General features: G+C 58.3%; 10 protein-coding genes across 10 annotated transcripts; 5 read left to right on the top strand and 5 right to left on the bottom strand.

Moving 5' to 3' along the window:
* Positions 1–954: 954 nt before the first annotated feature.
* SPRG_03287 (hypothetical protein) lies at positions 955–4133 on the bottom strand. The gene is made up of 9 exons (XM_012341867.1): positions 3750–4133; positions 3560–3704; positions 3244–3496; positions 3048–3192; positions 2391–2985; positions 2203–2336; positions 1739–2153; positions 1327–1686; positions 955–1282 (listed from the first exon to the last, which is right to left on the bottom strand). The coding sequence occupies exons 1-7, from the start codon at positions 4119–4121 to the stop codon at positions 1932–1934; spliced, it is 1866 nt and encodes a 621-aa protein (XP_012197257.1). The 5' UTR covers positions 4122–4133; the 3' UTR covers positions 955–1282; positions 1327–1686; positions 1739–1931.
* A 546-nt stretch (positions 4134–4679) lies between these two features.
* On the top strand, positions 4680–6062 carry SPRG_03286 (hypothetical protein). Its single transcript, XM_012341866.1, has one exon. The coding sequence runs from the start codon at positions 4905–4907 to the stop codon at positions 5997–5999; it is 1095 nt and encodes a 364-aa protein (XP_012197256.1). The 5' UTR covers positions 4680–4904; the 3' UTR covers positions 6000–6062.
* Positions 6063–6337: 275 nt separating this feature from the next.
* Positions 6338–8406, top strand: SPRG_03285 (hypothetical protein). Its single transcript, XM_012341865.1, has 17 exons — positions 6338–6398; positions 6439–6524; positions 6570–6661; positions 6710–6824; positions 6873–6941; positions 6989–7090; positions 7135–7210; positions 7259–7357; positions 7404–7447; positions 7503–7529; positions 7577–7600; positions 7649–7684; positions 7725–7766; positions 7812–7882; positions 7932–7985; positions 8040–8216; positions 8261–8406. Exons 2-17 carry the CDS (start codon positions 6498–6500, stop codon positions 8373–8375), a joined length of 1170 nt encoding a protein of 389 aa, XP_012197255.1. The 5' UTR covers positions 6338–6398; positions 6439–6497; the 3' UTR covers positions 8376–8406.
* A 937-nt stretch (positions 8407–9343) lies between these two features.
* SPRG_03284 (hypothetical protein) lies at positions 9344–9649 on the top strand. The gene is made up of 2 exons (XM_012341864.1): positions 9344–9500; positions 9550–9649. Exons 1-2 carry the CDS (start codon positions 9351–9353, stop codon positions 9595–9597), a joined length of 198 nt encoding a protein of 65 aa, XP_012197254.1. The 5' UTR covers positions 9344–9350; the 3' UTR covers positions 9598–9649.
* Positions 9650–9921: 272 nt separating this feature from the next.
* SPRG_03283 (hypothetical protein) lies at positions 9922–10912 on the bottom strand (the record flags this gene model as incomplete). The annotated part of the gene is made up of 2 exons (XM_012341863.1): positions 9922–9933; positions 9980–10912. 2 exons carry the CDS (start codon positions 10910–10912, stop codon positions 9922–9924), a joined length of 945 nt encoding a protein of 314 aa, XP_012197253.1.
* Positions 10913–11759: 847 nt separating this feature from the next.
* SPRG_03282 (hypothetical protein) lies at positions 11760–15529 on the top strand (the record flags this gene model as incomplete). Its single annotated transcript, XM_012341862.1, has 17 exons — positions 11760–11831; positions 11880–12020; positions 12068–12187; positions 12235–12360; positions 12404–12508; positions 12556–12799; positions 12852–13028; positions 13082–13168; positions 13211–13327; positions 13368–13568; positions 13617–13747; positions 13791–14067; positions 14117–14260; positions 14307–14872; positions 14928–15191; positions 15238–15357; positions 15407–15529. The coding sequence occupies 17 exons, from the start codon at positions 11760–11762 to the stop codon at positions 15527–15529; spliced, it is 3015 nt and encodes a 1004-aa protein (XP_012197252.1).
* Positions 15530–16064: 535 nt separating this feature from the next.
* On the bottom strand, positions 16065–16719 carry SPRG_03281 (hypothetical protein; the record flags this gene model as incomplete). The annotated part of the gene is made up of 5 exons (XM_012341861.1): positions 16065–16142; positions 16190–16252; positions 16301–16413; positions 16461–16635; positions 16687–16719. 5 exons carry the CDS (start codon positions 16717–16719, stop codon positions 16065–16067), a joined length of 462 nt encoding a protein of 153 aa, XP_012197251.1.
* A 579-nt stretch (positions 16720–17298) lies between these two features.
* SPRG_03280 (hypothetical protein) lies at positions 17299–17917 on the top strand. Its single transcript, XM_012341860.1, has 3 exons — positions 17299–17361; positions 17413–17634; positions 17743–17917. The coding sequence occupies exons 1-3, from the start codon at positions 17359–17361 to the stop codon at positions 17863–17865; spliced, it is 348 nt and encodes a 115-aa protein (XP_012197250.1). The 5' UTR covers positions 17299–17358; the 3' UTR covers positions 17866–17917.
* Positions 17918–18096: 179 nt separating this feature from the next.
* On the bottom strand, positions 18097–19005 carry SPRG_03279 (BUD32 protein kinase). The gene is made up of 4 exons (XM_012341859.1): positions 18942–19005; positions 18499–18897; positions 18336–18449; positions 18097–18291 (listed from the first exon to the last, which is right to left on the bottom strand). The coding sequence occupies exons 1-4, from the start codon at positions 18987–18989 to the stop codon at positions 18181–18183; spliced, it is 672 nt and encodes a 223-aa protein (XP_012197249.1). The 5' UTR covers positions 18990–19005; the 3' UTR covers positions 18097–18180.
* Positions 19006–19455: 450 nt separating this feature from the next.
* On the bottom strand, positions 19456–20257 carry SPRG_03278 (hypothetical protein). Its single transcript, XM_012341858.1, has 3 exons — positions 19842–20257; positions 19666–19794; positions 19456–19614 (listed from the first exon to the last, which is right to left on the bottom strand). The coding sequence occupies exons 1-3, from the start codon at positions 20248–20250 to the stop codon at positions 19517–19519; spliced, it is 636 nt and encodes a 211-aa protein (XP_012197248.1). The 5' UTR covers positions 20251–20257; the 3' UTR covers positions 19456–19516.
* Positions 20258–20507: the final 250 nt, after the last annotated feature.

Raw genomic sequence — 20507 nt, 5'->3', positions numbered from 1 at the left:
CCAAGTCGCTCGTCGTGAACAGCAACCATGCCAACCAAGAGGCCAACGACCGCGGCTACCAAGATGCCACGGCCAAGAACAATGCGCTCCAGAAGAACAGCGCAGCCACGAGCGGCAACGGCGCAGTGCTCTCACCATGGGTGCGTCATCTTCGCGGCAACTGCGTCGGCAACGGCTGCGGTGGTGGCTGCTTTGGCAACGGCTGCGGTGGTCGCGCTGTGCCGTCGGCCTTGTCTGCCGCCAACAAACGAGCCAGCGCGCTCAACAAGGGCGACTCGTACATTGAAACCAACCAAGGCCGCGCCTCGGATGTACGCCAGCACGCCGACACGCAGTACATCGAAAAGACGGACATCAACAAGAAGGGGTACGCCAACGCCAACGCCAACTCGGAGGCGAATGCCCACACGCTCTCCAAGAGCAACTTTTTCGCCGCGCAAAACGCCGACCAAAACCAAGTCGTCATCCAGAACCCGGGCCTTTTCCGTTAACCGATTTGGTTGTGGCCGCAGTAGTATCCTGATGAGCATTTAGCGAAACTACGAACTACTGTGTCTCATATATTGGTGTCTACTTGCTACTTCTGAGCGCAGCTCGTGCATCGATGGTTTGATGTCGCGTCGACGACTATCCATCGAATGGGGACAGGTGGGGATGACTCCAGGCAGTTTCATATGACGTGGCAGCACGGGAGGCATTTGATTTGTGCCAGTTGACTTACACCTGATGGCGAAAGAACAGGTAACGTTCAGGATAACAGAATGACATTTCGTTGCGGCCATAAGAGCTTGGGCTGTAAACTTGATGCAGAATTTGCAAAGTACATGCACGCCATTCTTGGAGATCGAAATGAGCGGTCAGAACCGCCGCCGTGTCGCTTGAGCCATACATTGCCTTCTCGCGGGGTGTGGTCGGTCAAGCGGTACGCTTAGTGTAGTAAATTGTACTAGTACAGGATATGGAACATACAATGTTTAAAGTTTACTTTCAGGTGATACCAATATGTCGACAATTACGTAGACAGCAAACCGAGATCGGTAAAGAATGGTTTGCACTGCGCGCACACACCGAGCTGGTACGGCGCCAAGTACAGCAGCTCGATCCGGGAGTGCAGCTGCAAAAGACGCTCCTTCATCGTGGTCGCGACGGTCGCCTTGGCGTCGCAGCCTTTGAAGCACCGCGTGCACGGAATGTGCCCGAGCGCGTTCTCTGAAAAGACCTTAAAGTCGAGCATGAGCGCGCCGCGGTAGCTCGTGAGGAGCCGCAAGAGTAGCTCGTCCGTCTACGAACATCATTGCATGTTGCAACAGCGATGCAAAGCGATACCTGGTCCATCGACGTCGTGTGCTGCACGTCACCAGAAAACAAGTGGGCGAGCACACCCTGCACAAACGTGTCTTCCCAGTAGACCGCTTCAAAGTACGACGCGGGCAGCGCCGGCGCTTCAAAGGCGCCTTCCCACACCAAGTGGCGGCCACCGTCGAGCTCACTGAGCCAGCGGTCCCAGCGCCCGCCGGACCGCGGTACCTTGACCGCGGTGCGGTGGCAGCTCTTGGCACCGGCGTGAAACATGCGGTGCTGGCCGCAGAGGTGGCCCTCGGCCATCGGACACGACGCGACGCACGGTAAGAAGCGCTGCACGCTCTTGAGCAGAAGCGACAGACTCTTCTTGGCCTGCGCCGAGACCTAAAGCGCCATTCATCGCATTGCATTATAGCACAAAATATTGTTATCGCACCGTCTCTTTGGTCAAAATGGACGCGTGCGCCTTGCGTCGCATGTTGAAGGCGATCATGCGCTGGAAGAGCTCGAGCGTAAACTCAATGCAGAGCCGGTACCAGTCGGCGTCGCGCCGTGGAAAGCGCTCATAAACGCGCACAAAGGTGGCCGTCGTACACCTTCAAGTCAAGGCGTTTGGCGGATGTTTGAATCTAATCTACTAGTTCAAGGGGGAAAAACGGCAAAGGATATATGCGATCGACGTCGCGGTCGCCTGTCGAGAGCAAGTCGTTGAGCAGCGTCGCGAACGAGACGGGCTGCTCGTTCGCGACTTGGGTGACGATCGAGCGGAGGAGGAAGAACCAGCCGCGCTCACCGACGCTAATGTCCGTTCGCATCGCTTTCTGTTTCGCGCTCATGTCGCTCAAGATTTGCTACACTTGTCGCTCACAAGGGCAAACCTCTCCAAAAGAGACGGTGTACGTGGATAGCGACGAGCTGCTGGTCGAGGATCTCGTCGCCATTGTACCACTTGCCGCGGATGTTCTGGCGAATGTCACCCCGGGGCACGCGCACGCACTTGACGTCTGCAAAGTACTCGAGGAAGCCTTTCGCCTCTAAGAAACCATGTATAGTATCGTGTAAAGCCATGAGGTGGCGATGAAACGGACCCGAATTGAGCAGATCGGCGGACCGAAACGTCACCGTGACGGGGCGGGACGCGGTCTCGAGCAGCGCTTGCACTTTGTCCAAGCTAAGAAGCTCGGTGGAGACGCCGCCAACCGCCACAAGCAGGTCGTGGACGTGGATCTTGCCGCTCTTGGATGCGACTCCATCGGTGGTGAGCGCTTTGACCGCGGGAAAGCTGCTGGCGACGTCGGCATTGTTGTCAGCGTCGGACACCAGGTGGAGATCGAGCCCGAGCGGTCCTTTCTCGGCCAGTACCACGTCGTACTCGTCGTAAATGTGCGCCTGCATGAACTCGGCGGTCGTCGCCTCGACGCTAAAGTTGGCGGTCAAGCTGCACTTGTTGTGCACGATGAGCATCGACGGGCGGCACATGGTCTCGGAGATGCCGACGTTGGCTTTGATCGCAAAGTCCCGGCAGCGCGTAAAGTAGTCCTTGTTCACAAGGCTCGTGTCGCCCACGAGCACGATCACGTCGCTGAGAAGGTACGCGATCTTTGGAAAGTACTTTTGGACCGCCATGTGCCGTTGTTTCGTCTCGGCCTTGCTCGAGTGAAAGAGGTGTTTCGTGCGCAGCACCTACACCATCGAATTGATGAAACACTATCAGTCTATCAATGTATCAAGAGTTGAGAGAATACCATGTTCATAAAGGGGGTGAGTCCGTTCTCGCCTTCAAAATCGATCACGTTGGCGCGCTCGTGCGGCACAACGCACGTCGACGAGTACATGTTGGCGTTCGCGGTCGTACTGCACATCTTGTCTTCGTCGAAGCAAAACGGCCGGCTAGACAAATCGGATTAGCAACAGGGGACATATTCGAGTCAAACGACAGACATTTCGTGGTCGCCCATGAGCGCGCGAATCAAGAACGACTTGCCCGCGGTCGTGTTGCCCAGAAACGAAATCACGGGCACTTTGGCGTCCGAGACGGCCGCGTCCTCAAACATAAGGTCCAAGTTGACGTCGTTGGGCTGCAGCTGGTAATGGCCAGAAGCTGTTTGTTGCAGCGAAATGATTTCCTTGCTGCGCTCTTGAGCGGCTTGGTCCCGCGCCACGTTGAGCTTGAGCCACGCATGCAGTAGCGCGCCTACAATTCGAACGACGGTCGGTATCATACTATGGAAATGTATGGCATTCAAGAAGTTCGTACGGGGCGTGTCTTGGCCACGCACCAATAGCAGCTTGACACTCTGAGGCTCTCGATGTAGCAAGTGCAAGAGCTGGGCAAAGACGACGTTGTGGACGGGCCGGCCTTGGAGGCGCACGATGACGTCACCGACTGCGAGCGCCGAGATCTAGCCGCGTCATCTCACGTACTGTTTAAAGCCCAAGGAACAGACCTCTTTTTCGCGCGCAATGCGCTGAACGACAAAGACGCCGTCGACTTGGCCAATGTCGATGTCCAGTGAGCCGTCGGGCAGCTTGGGCAGAAGGACTTCGAGCTCCTCAAAGTCCTGAATATCGTACGCCGTCGGGTGCCAATGCGCGGGTTCGGGCGCAGCGCTCGTCGTCTCGGCGTCGTCGAGTGGTCGCACGTGGTGGTATCGCCGCTTCTTGAGCGAATGCAGGAGGAGCGAGCACCCTTGGCAGAGCTTCGTCTCACTACTACTGCTGCTGCTGCTGTCTTCTGGCTCGTGGCACTCGGCGCACGCGAGCGTCGCGGGCTGGTCGTCGCACTCGCCGCAGATGACGGCTCGGCCCTTCGCGCTCATTGCCCACGTTGAAGTCTACAGAAGAAGAGGCGAAAGGACACGAGCGAAACCGTCGTGCCAACCGGTTCCAATAGTGAACCGGTTCGCCATGACGTGGCGAGATGGGGACGCGTCGGGCAAGATCACCGCCACAACCCCACAAAACAACCTTGAGGACGAGAATGCGTCGCGCGCCAGCAACGATCTGACACATTCCAGAACCTCCATCGTCCGAATCAGCACGGTCTCGCCATTGCTGCTTGGTCGGCTGCATCACTGCACTGCTGCTACCCACGTCGGACGCGAACTCGATGGCGATTGGCAGATCCTTGTTGAATCGCCAGTGCCCGTTCTATCGACGTCGAGTTAGCTCGAAATCCCACGGTCAAGTCAATCCTGGACTGTAGCAGCAGCTATCTATTATAATCCCACGGTGAAGTCCCATCCTGGACGCTAAAGGGCTGCAGCGGCAGCTATCTATTTTGCTCCGCGATGCAGTCTTAAAGGTGCTGTCAGCAATGGTACGTCAGGTGAGCGCTGATCTTCGTTTCGAAATTTCCATCGGTCAAAACTAAAATACGCGCGTTTGATTGGTGCGTCGCTAGAATATCTACCAATCCCCGTTGACTCGCGTGGCCAACTTGAAGTTGGTTTGCAGTGCTGAATTGGCGTTGTCTTTTTGAGTCCCCGTCACCGACGACGGCCCGTGTACCGCTCTCCTCGGTGGCCTGCCATCGCGTCCACTCTCTACCTCGACCGTGACGTCATCGGCTTCCATCATCCTCGTACCCGCCGCCCTGCGCCATGTCGGTCGCGCCGATCTTCGCGGTCGACTGCGCCGCCCCCACCCCACTGCTCTCGCTCACGACCTCGATCCAAGGCGCGTTTGCCAAAGGCGTCGCCCCACTTGCGATTGACGACTGCAGCGGTGGCGCGTACTTTCTTCGGTCGACTTCGCACCGCCTCGAAGCGATCTTCAAGCCCAGCGACGAAGAGCCGTTCGCAGTCCACACCCCAAAACCCCCGACGTCGCCAGAAGAGACAGGTCCGATGCGCGCGGGCATCCCACTAGGCGAGATGGCGCTGCGCGAGTGCATGGCCTACCTCGTGGACGACGAACGGCTGGCGCACGTGCCGCCGACGGCCCTCGCGACCGGTCGCCACAAGGCGTTCCACTCGCTCACGCTCAAGCGCGGGTCAGTTCAGCTGTACGCACCCCACGACTGCTCGTCGGAAGACCTCGGGCCTGCGCAGTTTCCAATCACGGATGTTCACGCAATCGCCCTTCTCGACCTTCGCCTCGTCAACCAAGACCGGCATCCCGGCAACATCCTCGTGCAACGGACGGCCGGTAACCGCCTCATCCCGATCGACCACGGCTGCGTGCTGCCCGAGTACGACGCCATGGGCGAGACGCAGCTCACGTGGCTGCACTGGCCGCAAGCGCGGCAGCCGCTCGCAGCGACCACGAAGGCGTACGTCGCCCGCCTCAACGCCACGAGCCAGCTCCAAGCGTGGCGCCGTCAGTACCCGACCGTGGCCTTTCCAACTAAAGCGGCGGTGACGCTGCACCTCGGCACCAAGTTTGTCCAGCTCTGCGTCGCGCGCGGCTTGAGCGTGTACGAGATGGGGCGGCTGCAGGTCCGGGACGACCTCGACGCGCCGTCGACGTTCGAGTGCGTCGTGGAGGCGGCCGTGCAGGACCTCGGACAACGTGCTCCATGGACGCACTTGAATGAGCTCCTCGGTTGCTTCCAGCGCCGCCTCGAGACGGCGCTGCGCATGGAGTTTCCAGCGTATTTCTTGAAAGCGCCACGCTTCGTGCCCCTCCCGTCGCCAAAGGACCAGGAAAAGGTCCGCAAATCGCCCGTGAAGGTGCTCTTGTCGTCGGCGGCCTAGTCGCAGCATGCTCGATTGCTTGTTTAACTTCCCGTTGTAACCACGTCTTGTGCTTCGGCCGTCATGGTTGTGTTCCATGGCTTCAATGGCCACCCTTGGTGATGGGCTTTACGTCTTGTACGCGACGTGTGTAGCGGTGTAGGAGCTCCACCCACCATCCTCGCACCTTCAGCTTCTAGCCTCAGTGCATCGCCTTGCGTGGCTTATATACAAGCTAGCCCAACGAGCTTTGTCACCCTCGCTCTCTCATCCTGGTCATGGCGAGGTGTTGTCCGGATATCATCCGGCACGACCCTTCGCAAGATCCAACGGGATTGCGTCATCATCCTGGATTTCACGATGGCGGCCTTTCTGCGGACCGACCTCGAAGAGGGCAGCGGCGAGTGGCAAAACATCCAAGTACGTGGCAGCGCGTACGCGCAGTCTCTCACGCGTCTAGAGCATCTTGCGTGCGACGTTCGTGGAGCTCCTCGAGTCGAGCCAGCGCCAAGCGCGCGCATGAGTCACCTCGAGACGCAGCTCGAGGTAGTTGTTCGCTGGTGCATTCGCGCTATCTTAGCTCGGTCCTAGCAATACCGCCGGGATGTGGAGGCAAAAGCAGACAAGTGCGTGACGCAGCGGGCGCTTCACAGCCTCACGGACGACGTGCAGGCGCTACAGCGGTCCGTCTCGATCCTATCTCGATCCGAGCACCACGTGTTTGCTACTAGCTCCGTGGCCAGTCACCGACCCTCGGCGACCGACGGCGATCTTCCCGAGAAGCTGCGATGGCTGCAAACCAAGCTGGCAACGCACGAAGACGCTTTGGCGGCGCTGCAGGCCACCGTACGTGTTACTACAAGCTCGTCGATCCAAAGCGACTCGAAGACGCAGGAGACATCATCCTCCAGTGCCCTCAAGACCGACCGCCGAATACGGTTCCTCGAAGACGAGCTGCGGCTGGTAAGGCATGCATCGTCCACGCAGCGACAATACCTTGGGTGCACTAGATTGTGCCAATCATCGATGGCAAGGCCGACATTGAGGCTGTCAACGCCCACTTGGCAACCAAAGCCAACAAGGACGCGGTCACACAGGCGCTCAAGAAGCGGGTACCCCATCGTCTGCTACACGTTGCATCATTTCGCCGAGGCAGTGCAAAATATCGAGCGTCGAGCGCGAGCTCGGCCGTCTTCAAGCTCAAATCACCCCACTTTTACAGCAAGCCCATCGTACGCCCGTGTCGCACATCAGAGCTTCGCACAGGATCGCATGCGTAGCACGAACCGACGCGACGGATGCAATGCAGCTTCTCAGCCAGCGCCAGCAGCAGCTCGAGACCCAGTGGACCCGCACGCAGTACTTTCTTCAGAAATTCCGTGCGTCGACGATGACTTGGGAAGAAATGGACTTTAAATGGAATAGAAACCGAGATGAAGGACGCGATTGGCCACGCGGACGCACGGCGGGTGCGAACGAATTTTCTGCGATATCGTCGCTGAGGTTTTGACGCTGTCTGCATAGTCGATGCCACCGTCGAGCTCGAACGAGGTACTAACTGACTAGACGTCTACCGCTGCTCATGCTCTACCGCTTAGGATGGCGACCCTGCTGCTAAGACCGTGCGTAACGAACGACTCGCTTGTTTATATCCTAAGTGCGGGACGTAGGCACCTCGTTTGTCAAACGATGATACTTTGCTCGAGGTACGGGATGTCCTGCGTGCAGCCTGACGATCGCTGGTAGCTGCAGGCTCGGGTCGACGCACTCGCGTCTGCACAAACGACTGTATTGATCACACGCCGACTTGGATGGGATTATAAAATGACCTAGGTCGAGGCGACATGCGAGGGCCATGGCACCAAACTGCAGGCGTTGACCGCTGTCGTGCACCAGTTTATCGCGTACGTCAACGTTGACGTCATTGCGGTTAGGGTCCACATGTGCGATTAGCGACATCCAAGCCCAAGTCGACAAGGTGTGCCACGACCATTCCCTGTCGGATCGGTAGGTTCCGTTTCCATGTTGATAGAATTCAATTATTTATCAAGTGCACCGTAGGCTCGGCGGTGCCGAGGCCAAAGTCTCGGAGCTCGAAGCGTCGCTCGTCGATGTCATCCAGGCCATGCACCAACTCTGCCACCAAATCCAGCAGCCGCCAGCGTCCCGATCGTCCTTGGAAGAAGAAACCGCGCAGCTCATGGAGCTCGAGGCGCTCTTGGCGTGTAGCCTGGAGCGGTAAATCATTCCCATGCGATCGTTCGCCACGTTATCTGTGCTAGGAGCGACCAGCCGCTCGTCTTTGGTACCGGCGCCGAGCTGGCGCAGATCCGAGATCAGTTTTGCAGGACGTTGGCGAATGGCACGCGACCGGCCGAGGCCGCCGTCCCGCCCTAAACCAAAATGCAAAGGATAAGTCAGTGGCGAGATTCTGCGAATGTTCTTGGTTGTGTCGCCGAACGTGCTGCACGCAAAACGAACGAGCTGTAAACTTACCGGTTTTCCATCAGAATCGAATCGGCCATGTCTGACTGGGAGCCTACCGCGTCGCCGTGCGAAACCGGCCGTCCGTCGCTGCTCGCAACGCTCGACACGCTGCGCTTGGAGGCGCCGACGATGGCGCCGCCGCCGTACTTGACGGCCATCGTGCAGCGCCAGCTCGTGTCCGTGGGCCGTCTCTACCATGTTCTCTTGTTCGTGCTTGTGGGTCTTTTGGTCGCACCCGTCATCTTGCTACCTCGTGCGAGCTTTCGACTCTGTCAATGGCGTTCCAATGGTTGCTGTCGTAGTGTGGATCACGCTGCGCATCGATGGCCTCGTCGCCTGGTCGTGGCTGATGACGTTAATGCCGCTCTGGGTCCTCGACTTGTACGTGCTCTACGCGTGCAAGCTGCGCCTCTCCGTGGCCGTCGACGACATGTCCGACGACCATGCATGGTATGTCATGATCGTGCAGCGTCATGTGCTTACCACACGGTTAGCTTGATGTGGCGACTGCCATCCGTCCTACTCGTGATCGCCGGTCAACTCTTGCTGGCACTACGTCTCGATAACGTGCTTGGCTGCACGTGGTCGATAGCACTCGCACCGCTTGTGGCTGCGGGGCGCTGCACTGTAGCCCCCGCGGCGTGCTCCTCAGCGTCCAAGTCGTGCTCATCGGCCTCAAGCTCGATGCAGTCCTTGTGTGTCCCTGGACCATTGTGTGGCTGCCGTACATGATTGTCATTTCCATTGAACTTGTCGTTGGTCTCGTCGTGCTGGTACACGTCTACTTCGAGGATGTTGCTGATAGTGATGTGCATACATTAGCCGCTGCTGACGTGCTTCTTGGTCCAGCACCGCGACGACCGACGGAGCCTTTCGCCGGTGAGCATGTGGGGCATGTGCTTGGTCCTCACGACGCTCCTAACGGGTGCCGTTGCGCCCTTCTTCCTCCTGCTCTGCCGCCTCGAGTATGCAGCGTTCCCAACGGTCTACCTCTGCGTGCCATACTACGTGACGCTCGGTATCCTCGTCACTTGGGTACAACTCTCTCCAGCGACTTTCTGCACATGTCGTTGGCGTCACGTAGGTTGCCGTCGACACGCTTGCGTCGACACGTGCCGATGCGATCGTGTAGTCGACCATTTGTGTATTTTCTCCATGTGGTCTATAATACCATGAAAAATGCCGTTTATTTCGAAGCTACGTCTACTAGACTTTGCTGTACGTCGTGTCTTGCGGGACGACGAGCTGCGGCGGTGCGGCGTACTGCGGCACGGATTGGTAATATTGTCCTTGGTTCGGAGCACCAGGCACCACGACGACCAATGGCAGCTCGTCGTACGCCGATCGCTTTGTCGAGCGGCAGCACTTGCGCACGATGCAAAAGTAACGAAAATGGCGGCGAGAATCAGCCCGACAAAATGGACGCCGTCCTTGTTTACGAGTGACGCGGGCCACGTCACGCCGCCCTCTTGGTAGATTGCGCCGTGCGAGCCAATGCGGAGGGTCGCTGGGACATGCAGCGGCAGTGCGTGCGGCGTCTTGGTGTCGACGCTATGCAATGTCTTGGTGCGGAACTTGCCGCTCATGGTCGGCACGACCGGACCGACGTAGTAGACGTCGCCCGAGCCGGACGCGCTCGCAGTGAACGAGGCCGACGCGCTGGCGTAAATGTCGCCACTGCCCGAGGCGCGGGCACTCGTCGTTGCACACGCCAGCGAGCTCGTCTTGGCATCGCCGGACGCCGACGCAGCGATCTCGTGGCTGCTGCAATCGCCCGAGAGCGTGTACCTGACGTCGCCCGACCCGTCGACGTCGGTCGTCACGCTTGGGTTCCCGTTCAGCGCGCCGGACGCGTAGACAGAACCGGACCCCTCGACGTTGACATCCAGTGTTTTGGTTTCCAGCACACGCGAAAAGAGCGCGCAGTCGCCAGAGCCTTGCACAGCGACGTTGACGGCGTTGGCGTGGAGCTCGGGCACGGCAAACTGCAAGTCCCCGGACCCTTGCAGCGTGAGTTGCAGGCGGTCGGCGTAGATGTTGGTGTCGTCGATATAGACGTCGCCACTGCCGCTCAAAAGGACGTGGATGTTCTTGGTTGTCGCGTTGCTGAGGACGCGCGGGCCCACGACGACGTCGCCGACAGCTTCGAGGTATGAAAGCGCGTGTGGCGGCAGTGCAATATCGACGATGTACGCGGCCTCAAGGTCGTGCTGACGGTGGAGATTGCGATCCCAGCCGACGGAGATTGCACGGGTGTTGCCGGCGTCGACTTCAGAAATTGTGATCGCGTCCAGCAGCACGTCAGAGTCGGTCCGGAACGTGACGGTGGCCACGGACGCCGCCGGGTCTGCTGCGACAAAGTTGGCGCGTGTCTGCAGCACGAGGCCGTGGATGTCGGTGGTCGTCGCTGTGAACGTCTTGGTGCGCCACGACGAGGTGCTGGTCATGCTTGTGGGCTAGGGCGCGAATTGAACAATGCGCAATAGCCAAGTGGCCATTATAGCGACATACATTCAATGTCGCACCGACACACATGCCGCATCACGTGAGAAATGATGGTCTCGGTATATTAATATGCCTATACGGTGAATATTACACATGATCCAAATACGTGGGAAACAGAATGCATGCGCCCAATGCCATTCTTGATGACTAACTAGTCCGAGGCGGCGACTGACTACGACGTGCATATATAGTATGGAGACGGAGAGCGCTCATCGTCGAGAGACTCGTTTAAAACAGTCGCCAGAGACCAAGGCGTTTGAATATAAATCCTTCAAGCACGGCGAGGAAAAACGGCGCGTATCTCCAGAAGAGCCGTTGGTAATAGATTATCAATCACTTGCACAATGGTTGACACAAGGGAATCAAACAAAATTGACTCACTGGATTACTACATTGCACATTGGTTCCCTTCGGTTTACATCTGGGTTTGCACGAATCGAGTTTCTTCAACCCTCGAAGGTTGGGACGTGGTGGGCTTTTCAATTTTCTGCAGACTTTGAACGCCTCGTCTCTCGCGTGGTCAACGGATATTGACATGCAGCAGGTCTGTGCAGTCGACCAGCAGCGCTCTCTATGGCGACGCATGTCCTCTCGCAACCTTCTACGACGGTAGACATAAGAGTGTGCACGCGATCATCGATGCATTGTAGTTGTTGTCGGATCCAAAATCCTCACAGTGAATACCAACAAATATGCATTATCACAGGTTATTGCTGGATACAAACATCAAGTCTGGCCGCGAGCCGAGCATTTTGCAAGCACAAGTCAGCTCCTTCCTTCGGCCGCAGCATGGCGCAGTGGCGGCGATTCAACTTCTTTGACCGCGACCTCCTCAAGGACGGCAATGGCAACTGGCTGCGGGTACATGCATCCTATAGCTGCCAAGATGACGAGGCCAACCATGCGTAGGGCGTCGACGTCACGTGCATGAGCGGCAACCGCGGCCTCTTGATCGTCGGCGACGCCCAAGGCCAGATCCACATGGCCAACCGCCAGCTCGAGACGCGTGCGTTCCGCGCCCACGACCACTTTGTCTCGCACGTCGTCATGGTACGCTCTCGCTTCGCTCGACCTTCGCCTCATGGCGTCGTGGGCAGATGAAAAAGACCAACGTCTTGGTCTCGATCGGCGACGGCAAGGATCCGCGCGACCCCGACTTGATCCAGTCGTCCAAGGCGGTCGCCGAAGCCAACCGCACGCAGGCGCAGACAGACGAGGTACACGATCCTTGGTATCGACGCCATCTCACGCGCCATGATAACAGCAACAAATGTACGCGTCGACGGGCAGCGTCCAGAACAGCACGGCGCTTGTCAAGATGTGGCGCACGGACCAGCAGGACCGCGAAGGCAAGCCGAAGCTCATTCTCCAGCTCAAGATCTTCGCCAAGGTCATCACGATCTATCAAAAATTGTTTCTCAAGGACGCTGTAGTTTCCCGAGGAAGCCGTCACGGCCTTTGCCGTCTCGGAAGACGCGTCGCAGATCGCCGTCGGTCTTAGCAACGGCGCGATCATCTTGTTCCGGAGCGAAATGAAGGTACGCGCTCACCACATGTGAATTCGCCTTTGATCGGATGCATGTAGCGTCGTGCACCCGGCATGTCGGGCGGCGGCCCGCCATTGCTGCTGCAGTCGGCCATCAACTCGCCCGTGACGAACCTCAGCTTTGCCATGAAGCCCAAGCCCGCGGCCGGTCCGGGTAAGACGTCGACAGAGAACGCGCTCTACTTGTACGCGGCCACGAAGCGCGGCCTCACGTGCTACCACTGCGACGACGTCAAGTCGAAGAACAGCCTCATGCCCCGGTCCGTCGTCCTCGACGAGCGCGGTGCGAATTTTCCATCGGTTCTTATCGCCGCTTATCCATTATGCTTGAGCAGGCGTCGCGCTGCACTGCGGCTGCGTCAACGACGACGGCGACATGTGCATGGGCCAGACGGACGCCGTGTACTTTTACACGCCCGAGGACCGCACCGGGTGCTTTGGCTTTGAAGGCGACAAGAAGTACCTCGGGTTCTTCAAGCACTACTTGCTCGTCGCCCACGCCGATTCGCGCGGTATTTTACTCCTTTTTACGATTTTTACGATTTTTTATCTTTTTATTGTGCAGGCCGCAACCAGCTCAACATTTACGATCTGCAAAACAAGTGCATTGCCTTCAACTGGATCCTCACCAACACGGCCAAGGCGCTGCCCGGTACACATTTTCTTACTCGGTCGGCGCGACATATGGATGCAGGCGCGTCGTCCCGGAACGTGGTTGCTACGCGCTTTGGGTACGAAGAAGTCGAGGAGATTCGGCATGTCGTGAGCGAATTCGGCGCCGTCTTCGTCGTCACGTCCTTTGGCTCGGTTTGTCGCCTGCTCTTGAATTCCAAATTGAGTGCTGCTCGTAGGTCTACCGTTTGAGCGAGAAGGACACCGCGTCCAAGCTCAGCATTCTTTTGACAAGAATTTGTACCCGATCGCGATTTCGCTCGCGTTTAGCTCCAACTATGACCTCTCGAGCATCATGGATATCTTCCGCATGTACGGCGACTTTCTCTACAACAAGGGCGACTACGACGGCAGTTTGCGCCAGTATGCGCGCACGATCGGTGGGCCACTTCATCTTATTTCGTGCATCTGAGGGAGACATGTCCTAGGACACGTCGAGCCTTCGTATGTCATTCGCCGCTTCTTGGATGCGCAGCGGATCCACAACCTCACCACGTACCTCGAGACGCTGCACACAAAGGCGTTTGCGACCGCCGAGCACACGACGCTGCTGCTCAACGTGCGTCCACCACCATCGTATTATCAACTTGACATGGATGTAGTGCTACACCAAGCTCAAGGACGTCAAGAAGCTCGACGCGTTCCTCCTCATTGACGACGACGGCAGCAGCGCCAAGGAAGGCACGCCGCAAGCCCTCACGTTTGACGTCGAGACGGCGCTGACGGTCTTGCGGGAAAACTACCCGCAGCACGCGCTCGCGCTCGCGAAAAAGCACGGCGAGCACTCGTGGTACCTCAAGATCCAACTCGACCGCATCTCGGACACCCTCAGCGACGCCGAGCATGCCCGCGTCGCCGATGCGCTCGACTACATTCGCGGTACGTCCACCGTCTCGATGCACCCATGCGACATGCATAATACCTCTAGGGCTATCGTTTGCCGAGGCCGACATGAATTTGCGCAAGTATGGGCGGACGCTCGTGACACACTTGCCGGGTCCGACGACCGAGCTCCTCCAGCAGCTGTGCACAGGCCGCTTCTCGGCCACGACCAACGCCAAGTCGGATCCTGGTAGAGAGATACGGCGCGAGAACGGTGGCTAAGGTGGCGTGTGTAGGCGACTTTCTGCACCTTTTTGTGTCGCACCGCACGCAACTGCGCGACTTCCTCGAGTACATTGTGCAAGTCGAGAGCGTCAGCAACACGTCGATCGGCAACACGCTGCTGGAGATGGTCCTCAACGACACGCACAAGCGCGAGGTGCCCAAGGACGACGAGGGCGATGAGCCGGAAGTGACGGAGGCGCCGTCGCCCGTGACGACCGAAGCCGCGGTGCTCTCGCTCCTCGACAACCCGCGTGTCAAGTACGACGAAGACCACGCGCTCATTTTGATGCAAATGCACGGGCTCAAGCAGGGCAAGCGGTATTTGTACCAGAAGCTGCACATGTACCACATGCTTCTCCAGCACCACATGGAGGAAGGTGAGGACGCGGCCGTGCTTGAGCTCGTCAAGCAGCAAACCGACAGCAACCTCTGGCTGCTGGCGCTGCGGTACTTTGCCGAGCGCGGACCGTATCCCAAAGGCGCCTCCGCGCGCTCGACGGACGAGTGGAGCGAACTCAAGCAGCTGCTCGCGCTTGTTGACGTGACGCCGACGCTGCAGATTCCGCCACTCCAAGTGGTGCGTCGGCCGTTTGTGTATCGAGATATCAAGTTGACACTTTGTGGCGAGGTAGGTGTCGATCTTGAGCCAGTCTCGCGAGATGCCGCTCTCAGTCGTGCGGCCGTACGTCGTGAGCCAGCTCAAGAAGGACCAGGCGCACATTGACGCTGACAGCGACGAGATCAAAAAGTACAAGCAAGACACGGCCAAGATGCGCACGCAAATGACTGCGCTCTCGTCCAAGGCGATGGTCTTCCAAGCGACCAAGTGCGACCTCTGCAGCCACGACTTGGATCTCCCGGTGGTGCATTTCATGTGCGGCCACTCGTTTCATCAAGTACGTACCCGCGTCTGTGTCGAGAATAACGTTCCATTGGCGGTAGAATTGCATTTCCGAGACGGAGCGCGAGTGCATCACGTGTGCGCCCGAGCACCGGCATTTGCTGAGCTTGAAGCAGTCGCTGGAAGTCAAGGCCGGCAACCACGAGCAGTTTTTCAACCAAGTACGCCGTCACTGCCTTGGTGGATGCGCCGATCTCATGTGGAGTGTAGCTCGAGACCGCGGCTGACGGCTTCAACACGATCGCCGAGTACTTTGGGAAGGGCATCTTCAAGTCGGAGGCGGCACTGGACCGCCGCCCGAGCGGCGTGGCCCGCTTTAGCAACGAGCTCTAAGCAAATCAAGAGCGATGTTTGTGTTTGGTCAAGTTAGATCGATGACGGTGGGGGCCGCTGCCGGTGGCCGAGGTGGCCGGGGTGGCGACACTGTGAGGTCTACGACCGAGCCCATCGAGCGCTTCCGCTTCTTGGTACCCGCACCGCACATGGCGCAAACGGTCTGCCGCTCGTCGTTGAGAAACGTGCACTGGTCGCAGCTCCACCCGTCGTACGGCTCGGGCGCGGCCTCGCCAATCTGACGACTCGGCTCGTCGTGCGTGCCGCATGTCAGTTGGTCGTGTCGTCGTCGCTCGGCGGCCTCGAGCGCTCTCTGCCGGAGCATCGCAGGGGTCAAGCTGGCCGCCGTGGCAGATGCATCGCCGCCGAGACGGCACGAGCCATTTGCGCCGACGAGGGCTTGGTGCTATGCTCTCGTACAAAGTCGTTGGCAGAGACGACGTGGGAGCGTACCCGCATGCGCTGTATCGCAGCGTCCGCTGCCGCCTTGGCAACGTTTCTCGCGCTGGCGCCGCCAAGCGCCTGGAAGGTGCAATCAGATGTACTTACGGACGCTGTAAAGGGCGACGCACATGTCCTTGGCCAGCGTCTTGGAACTGCGCGCCAGTGATGCCTGTAGAGCATCGTGGATGATTGAGTTTGACTGGCAGAGATGTCGACAAGCCCACCGATGAGGCCTTGGGCCATGAGGGTTTCCATCTCGGACGTCAGCTCGTCCAACAACTAGATCACAGGTAGGTCATCGCACGCAATGCCTGGAAGAGCTATCACCTTGTAGAAGGCTGCGTTGTGCGGTCCGATCTTCATATGCACCAGCTCGTGGAGCATCGTCCCGAGAAGGTCCTCGAACGGCAGGAAGCTCGTGGGCCGCGCCGCCGGACGCACTAGCCAGCAGCATGAGGCCATCGCGCGCCACGATGATGCATCGTACGGCGGACGTAGATTTTCCATCCATGGTTGACGTTCATCCCGAGCAAGTTGGCATTCTTCGGGAAGAACTCGAGGAGCTGCTGCACGCGGTACTGTCGCTTGGACATGATCGGAAGCACGTAGGATGCTATCCTCTCGAGGATGCGCTGCGCTTCGTCAACCTGCGGCTGTCGCTTCTACATGCTCCATCTCCATGAGCCTCCATGAAGCGCTTCGTCCATGTCTACCAGCGCGCGGATCGTCGGGATCTGCCACTCCATGCGCCGGCTTCGCGGGTCTTCAAAATTGGACGCCCGCGTCCGGAAAACAAACAGCATTATCCGTAGCCTGTATCCGGGAGTATCCAATCTTTATCCGGTCGATCTTTAACCGGACACGTGCGTGCCGCGAGTAGCCATCAAAATGAATCTCGCGCGCTTGAAATCGGACTTGTCCGCATACAGCGTCCTTCAACTAGGACATGACGCGCATGCAAACGCGTAGGAGCACCCCCCACGTGGCGGCCTGTGGGACCCCATCAACGTGCAGTCGCTATTTGGACTTGCGGTTTGTATGCCGAGGCCACGAGGTTCTAAAAATAGTTTCTCGAACCTACGATGCGATACAAACAGCAAGACATTTTAATTCGACCCGGCGCTCCCACCCCTTCAACCTGTGGCTCCCCCACACGCCCATACAAACTTCAAGTGTTGACCATCTACCCTATTCCCGCTCGTACAGCACCGTACACACTGTACGTATTGCGTGGCGCTTTTATGATACAAAGTACAAGTGCAAACGTACATTGTGTCGTACAAGAGCGATACGTACGCCTGTTTTGCGACCGCAGATTCGAAAAACGGACCGCGACGAGCTCCACAAGCAAATCAGCCGCGTGAGCGCAAGGTCCGTCGTCGAGCATGGTACGAGGAAGCATTGCCGCCGAGTCCATGGTCCTCATGGAGGAATGCTAGAGCACGAAGAAGAGCCCTGCCAAGGCCCCGAAGCACGTCGAGGAAGATGTCGATGCCGAGGAAGAGGAAGATGATGTCGAGGACGCTGGCGACGACAGCGTCGAAGACGAAGATGGCGACGACGAGCCGGCCGACGACTCGGCCGAGGACCAAGAGGGCGGTGACGACGAGGAAGACGACGACACGCATGAAGAAGAAGACGCTGAAGACGCCGAGGAAGAGGTCGGTTTATCCTATCTGTATACAGAATTCGAGGTAGTCGCGAGACCTCGGGCCAGCTCTAGCGCTTATGCAATAAGGATCACGTGGCTCATCCATCGTGCGCTATAGGACGACGAGAACGACGAGGACTTTGAAGGCGACGCTGGTGGCGACGACGATGACGACGAAGCCGAAGACGACGACGACGAGGATGAAGAAGAGGCTCGCCCGGCAAAGAAGCAGAAGAAATAAATTGCTAGGTTGCATGTTCTACTAAGTCCCACGACCGCAGCGCGTGGTGCCGTTATACGAGCAGCGCGCATCGTCGGACGTTCTCTTCCGTCTTTTCGCCGTCGACGCATACCTGCGCGATCTATGGAAACAGGTGGTCCGATCCCGCTCAGCCGTCAACACATACCCATCTCGCATGCTGCGTTATCATGCCGCCGTACCGTAGACGTCAACCGTGCTGCATATTCGAGGCGACGACGAGGAACGCATGAAGGCAAGGTGCATGTTGATAGATGGCATGAAGACTATGGCAGCCTCGTACTGGACGAGCTGCGACTACCCCACCATCGTCCGCTTGCGCCCACGCGAGCGCACGAGGTATAATTTATGAAACACCGTGTCGGCGCGACGCGACTTGGCCTTGTACGCGCGCAGGATCTCGGCCACCTAGGCGACATGAGATGCGGCCAATCGATAAGTCGTTCTTGTACCAAGTCGTCCGACTGCACGTGCGTGCTCTGGAACGCGCGCTCCATCACGTAGAGGTCCACGGCCTTGTCTTCGGGCAGCGGCTGCGAGTTGGCAAGGCCAAAGTCAATCACCGTCTACATGCAGCATCGTGGGTCCAAGCAGCAGCAGCAGGCAGGCGCATACGATGGTCGTGACGTCGTCCTTCTTCATCAAGTTGGAGGTCGTGAGATCGCCATGGACAATGTCGGCGTCATGCATGCGGGCGACGGCGACGCCGATCTGGTACGCAAGCTCTTTCGCTGCCGGCGCGTACGTCTGCGTCGCAGCGTCGTACATGTTGAAGAGCCATTGCTTGACACTGAGCCCGATGATGCGCTCCATGAAGAGGCGGCCTTTGGTCTCGTCGATGAGGAGGATGCAAGGCGTGTCGACGCCAGCCTTGCGACACTTCATGTTGCAGCGGGCTTCCTGCACGAGGCGGCGGTGGCTAAGCTTCTTGTCGAGCTGCGGCAGCCGGTAGGCCTTGACGACGCGCTCCTTGATGACGCATGGTCGGCCAGCAAAGGTCGTGCCATATACGATCTACTTGGACGATGAGATGCATGGCCAGAGCGATCGGCGCTTACCGCTTCCGCGCCCTGGCTGAGGACTTCCATCTCGCTTGTCGACGCCATGTCCAACCACAAAACTTGCTCCTCGGATCGCGTCATCCGGATACGTCGACATCCGGTTGACAGGATAAAAACACCCAATTAGCGTTTCGTGACGTGGCGTGCTGCGCGCACTCGGATGCACCAACTACTACATGAAAGAGCCCATAAGCCGCATGGGCGGAAGATGCAGAGAATGGTAACTACCAGGCTGATGTAGCTGTATACAGGGTTTCAGCGACAGAGACGGAACGTCGAGAGATCCCTCGTAGGGCAACGCCATCTTGCCCTGGCCGACGTATCATCCATCCACTTGTCCTATGCATTGTGTGTTTGTATTAAGTGCAGTGTAGCAACACAGTAAGGGTTCTGCTCAAGGTGAAGGCGGCATCATTCCACCACCTCGTTTGAGCGAACGTCGGGGCACATTGCACCATCGAGCTCTTCTCAACCCATCGCGCTCGGGACCCTCAAAGACTGGTACAAAGCGTCTGTCTTGCACTGAGATGTATAGCACGTTACACCTCGTAATGTGTCGAGTAGCGCCGTCTTCACTTTGTTTCTTCAGTGATTTCCTTCGGTGCCGGCTTGTAGCTGATGTACGACATGTACGCGTTCCAGAAAAGACCGACAACGTTCGAGAAGAGCACTACAGAGGACGCTCCGCAATCCTTTCCTGTCGACATATCGCGCAATGTACCTTGGAGCGGCGGCGGAACCAGGCCAAAGTTGCAAAACTGTGCCGGGATCCACACGACCCAGTTCGTCTTCACAGCGTCCCACCAATCGGTCGAGATCTTGGAACGAATGCGATCCGTGACCGGCACCTCTAGCATTGATGCATGAGCTTTCATGCAATCGCAGTGCAAATGGTACCCGAGTCGTTCGTCGCGGTGAGAACAGCAAAGAACGACGCCATGAACGTTGGCGCAAACACGAATTGGTCGAGCACGAGGCGCTTCGCGACCGCGGTCTTGGCCGTACCAGCAATCGCGCGGTTGAGGAAGCCGTACCACACGTGCAGCGTCGGCGCAATGTAGACACCGCCCAGCGTCGTAAAGATGGCAAAGCGCTTGGCGTCGAACGGGTGATCTTCAAAGACCGTCTGGCACGTGATGTCGCCGAGGCCTGCAATGCCAGCGCTGGTCACGACCTTGGTCGGCAGCGGCGAGCGCTCAAGCAGCGCAAGGTACGCCTGCCACGGGCCTTGCGGCTTGGGCACCGACGAGAAGGCGCGGGCCGACGCCTGCTGCACACGCTGCGCTGCGCGTCGCACGCAAAACATCACAAATTGGGGTGAACCCCAGCAACTGATGTCAACGCGCCGGATAAACCTCTAAATCTCGATCTTTGCTGCCCAACTTCAACAAACGTGCAGTGGTTGGCAACGCGGCAGCCAGCGACCCCACCTTCCCGAACGCTGCCAGTAGGACGATCCGAGAGTCCAATGCGCTGGCTCATCCCTACGACAGTTGTCGGTATGCGCAGCTGGACCGCGGCCGTGCTCCGCGCTGTGCGAGGAAGGCGTGCCGCAAAAAACAG

This window comes from Saprolegnia parasitica (genome assembly GCF_000151545.1).
Source record: "Saprolegnia parasitica CBS 223.65 unplaced genomic scaffold supercont2.8, whole genome shotgun sequence".
NCBI classification, from domain to species: Eukaryota; Oomycota; class Saprolegniomycetes; order Saprolegniales; family Saprolegniaceae; genus Saprolegnia; species Saprolegnia parasitica.
Note: the sequence above shows the minus strand (reverse complement) of the source record. Positions and strands in the feature narration are given on the sequence as shown.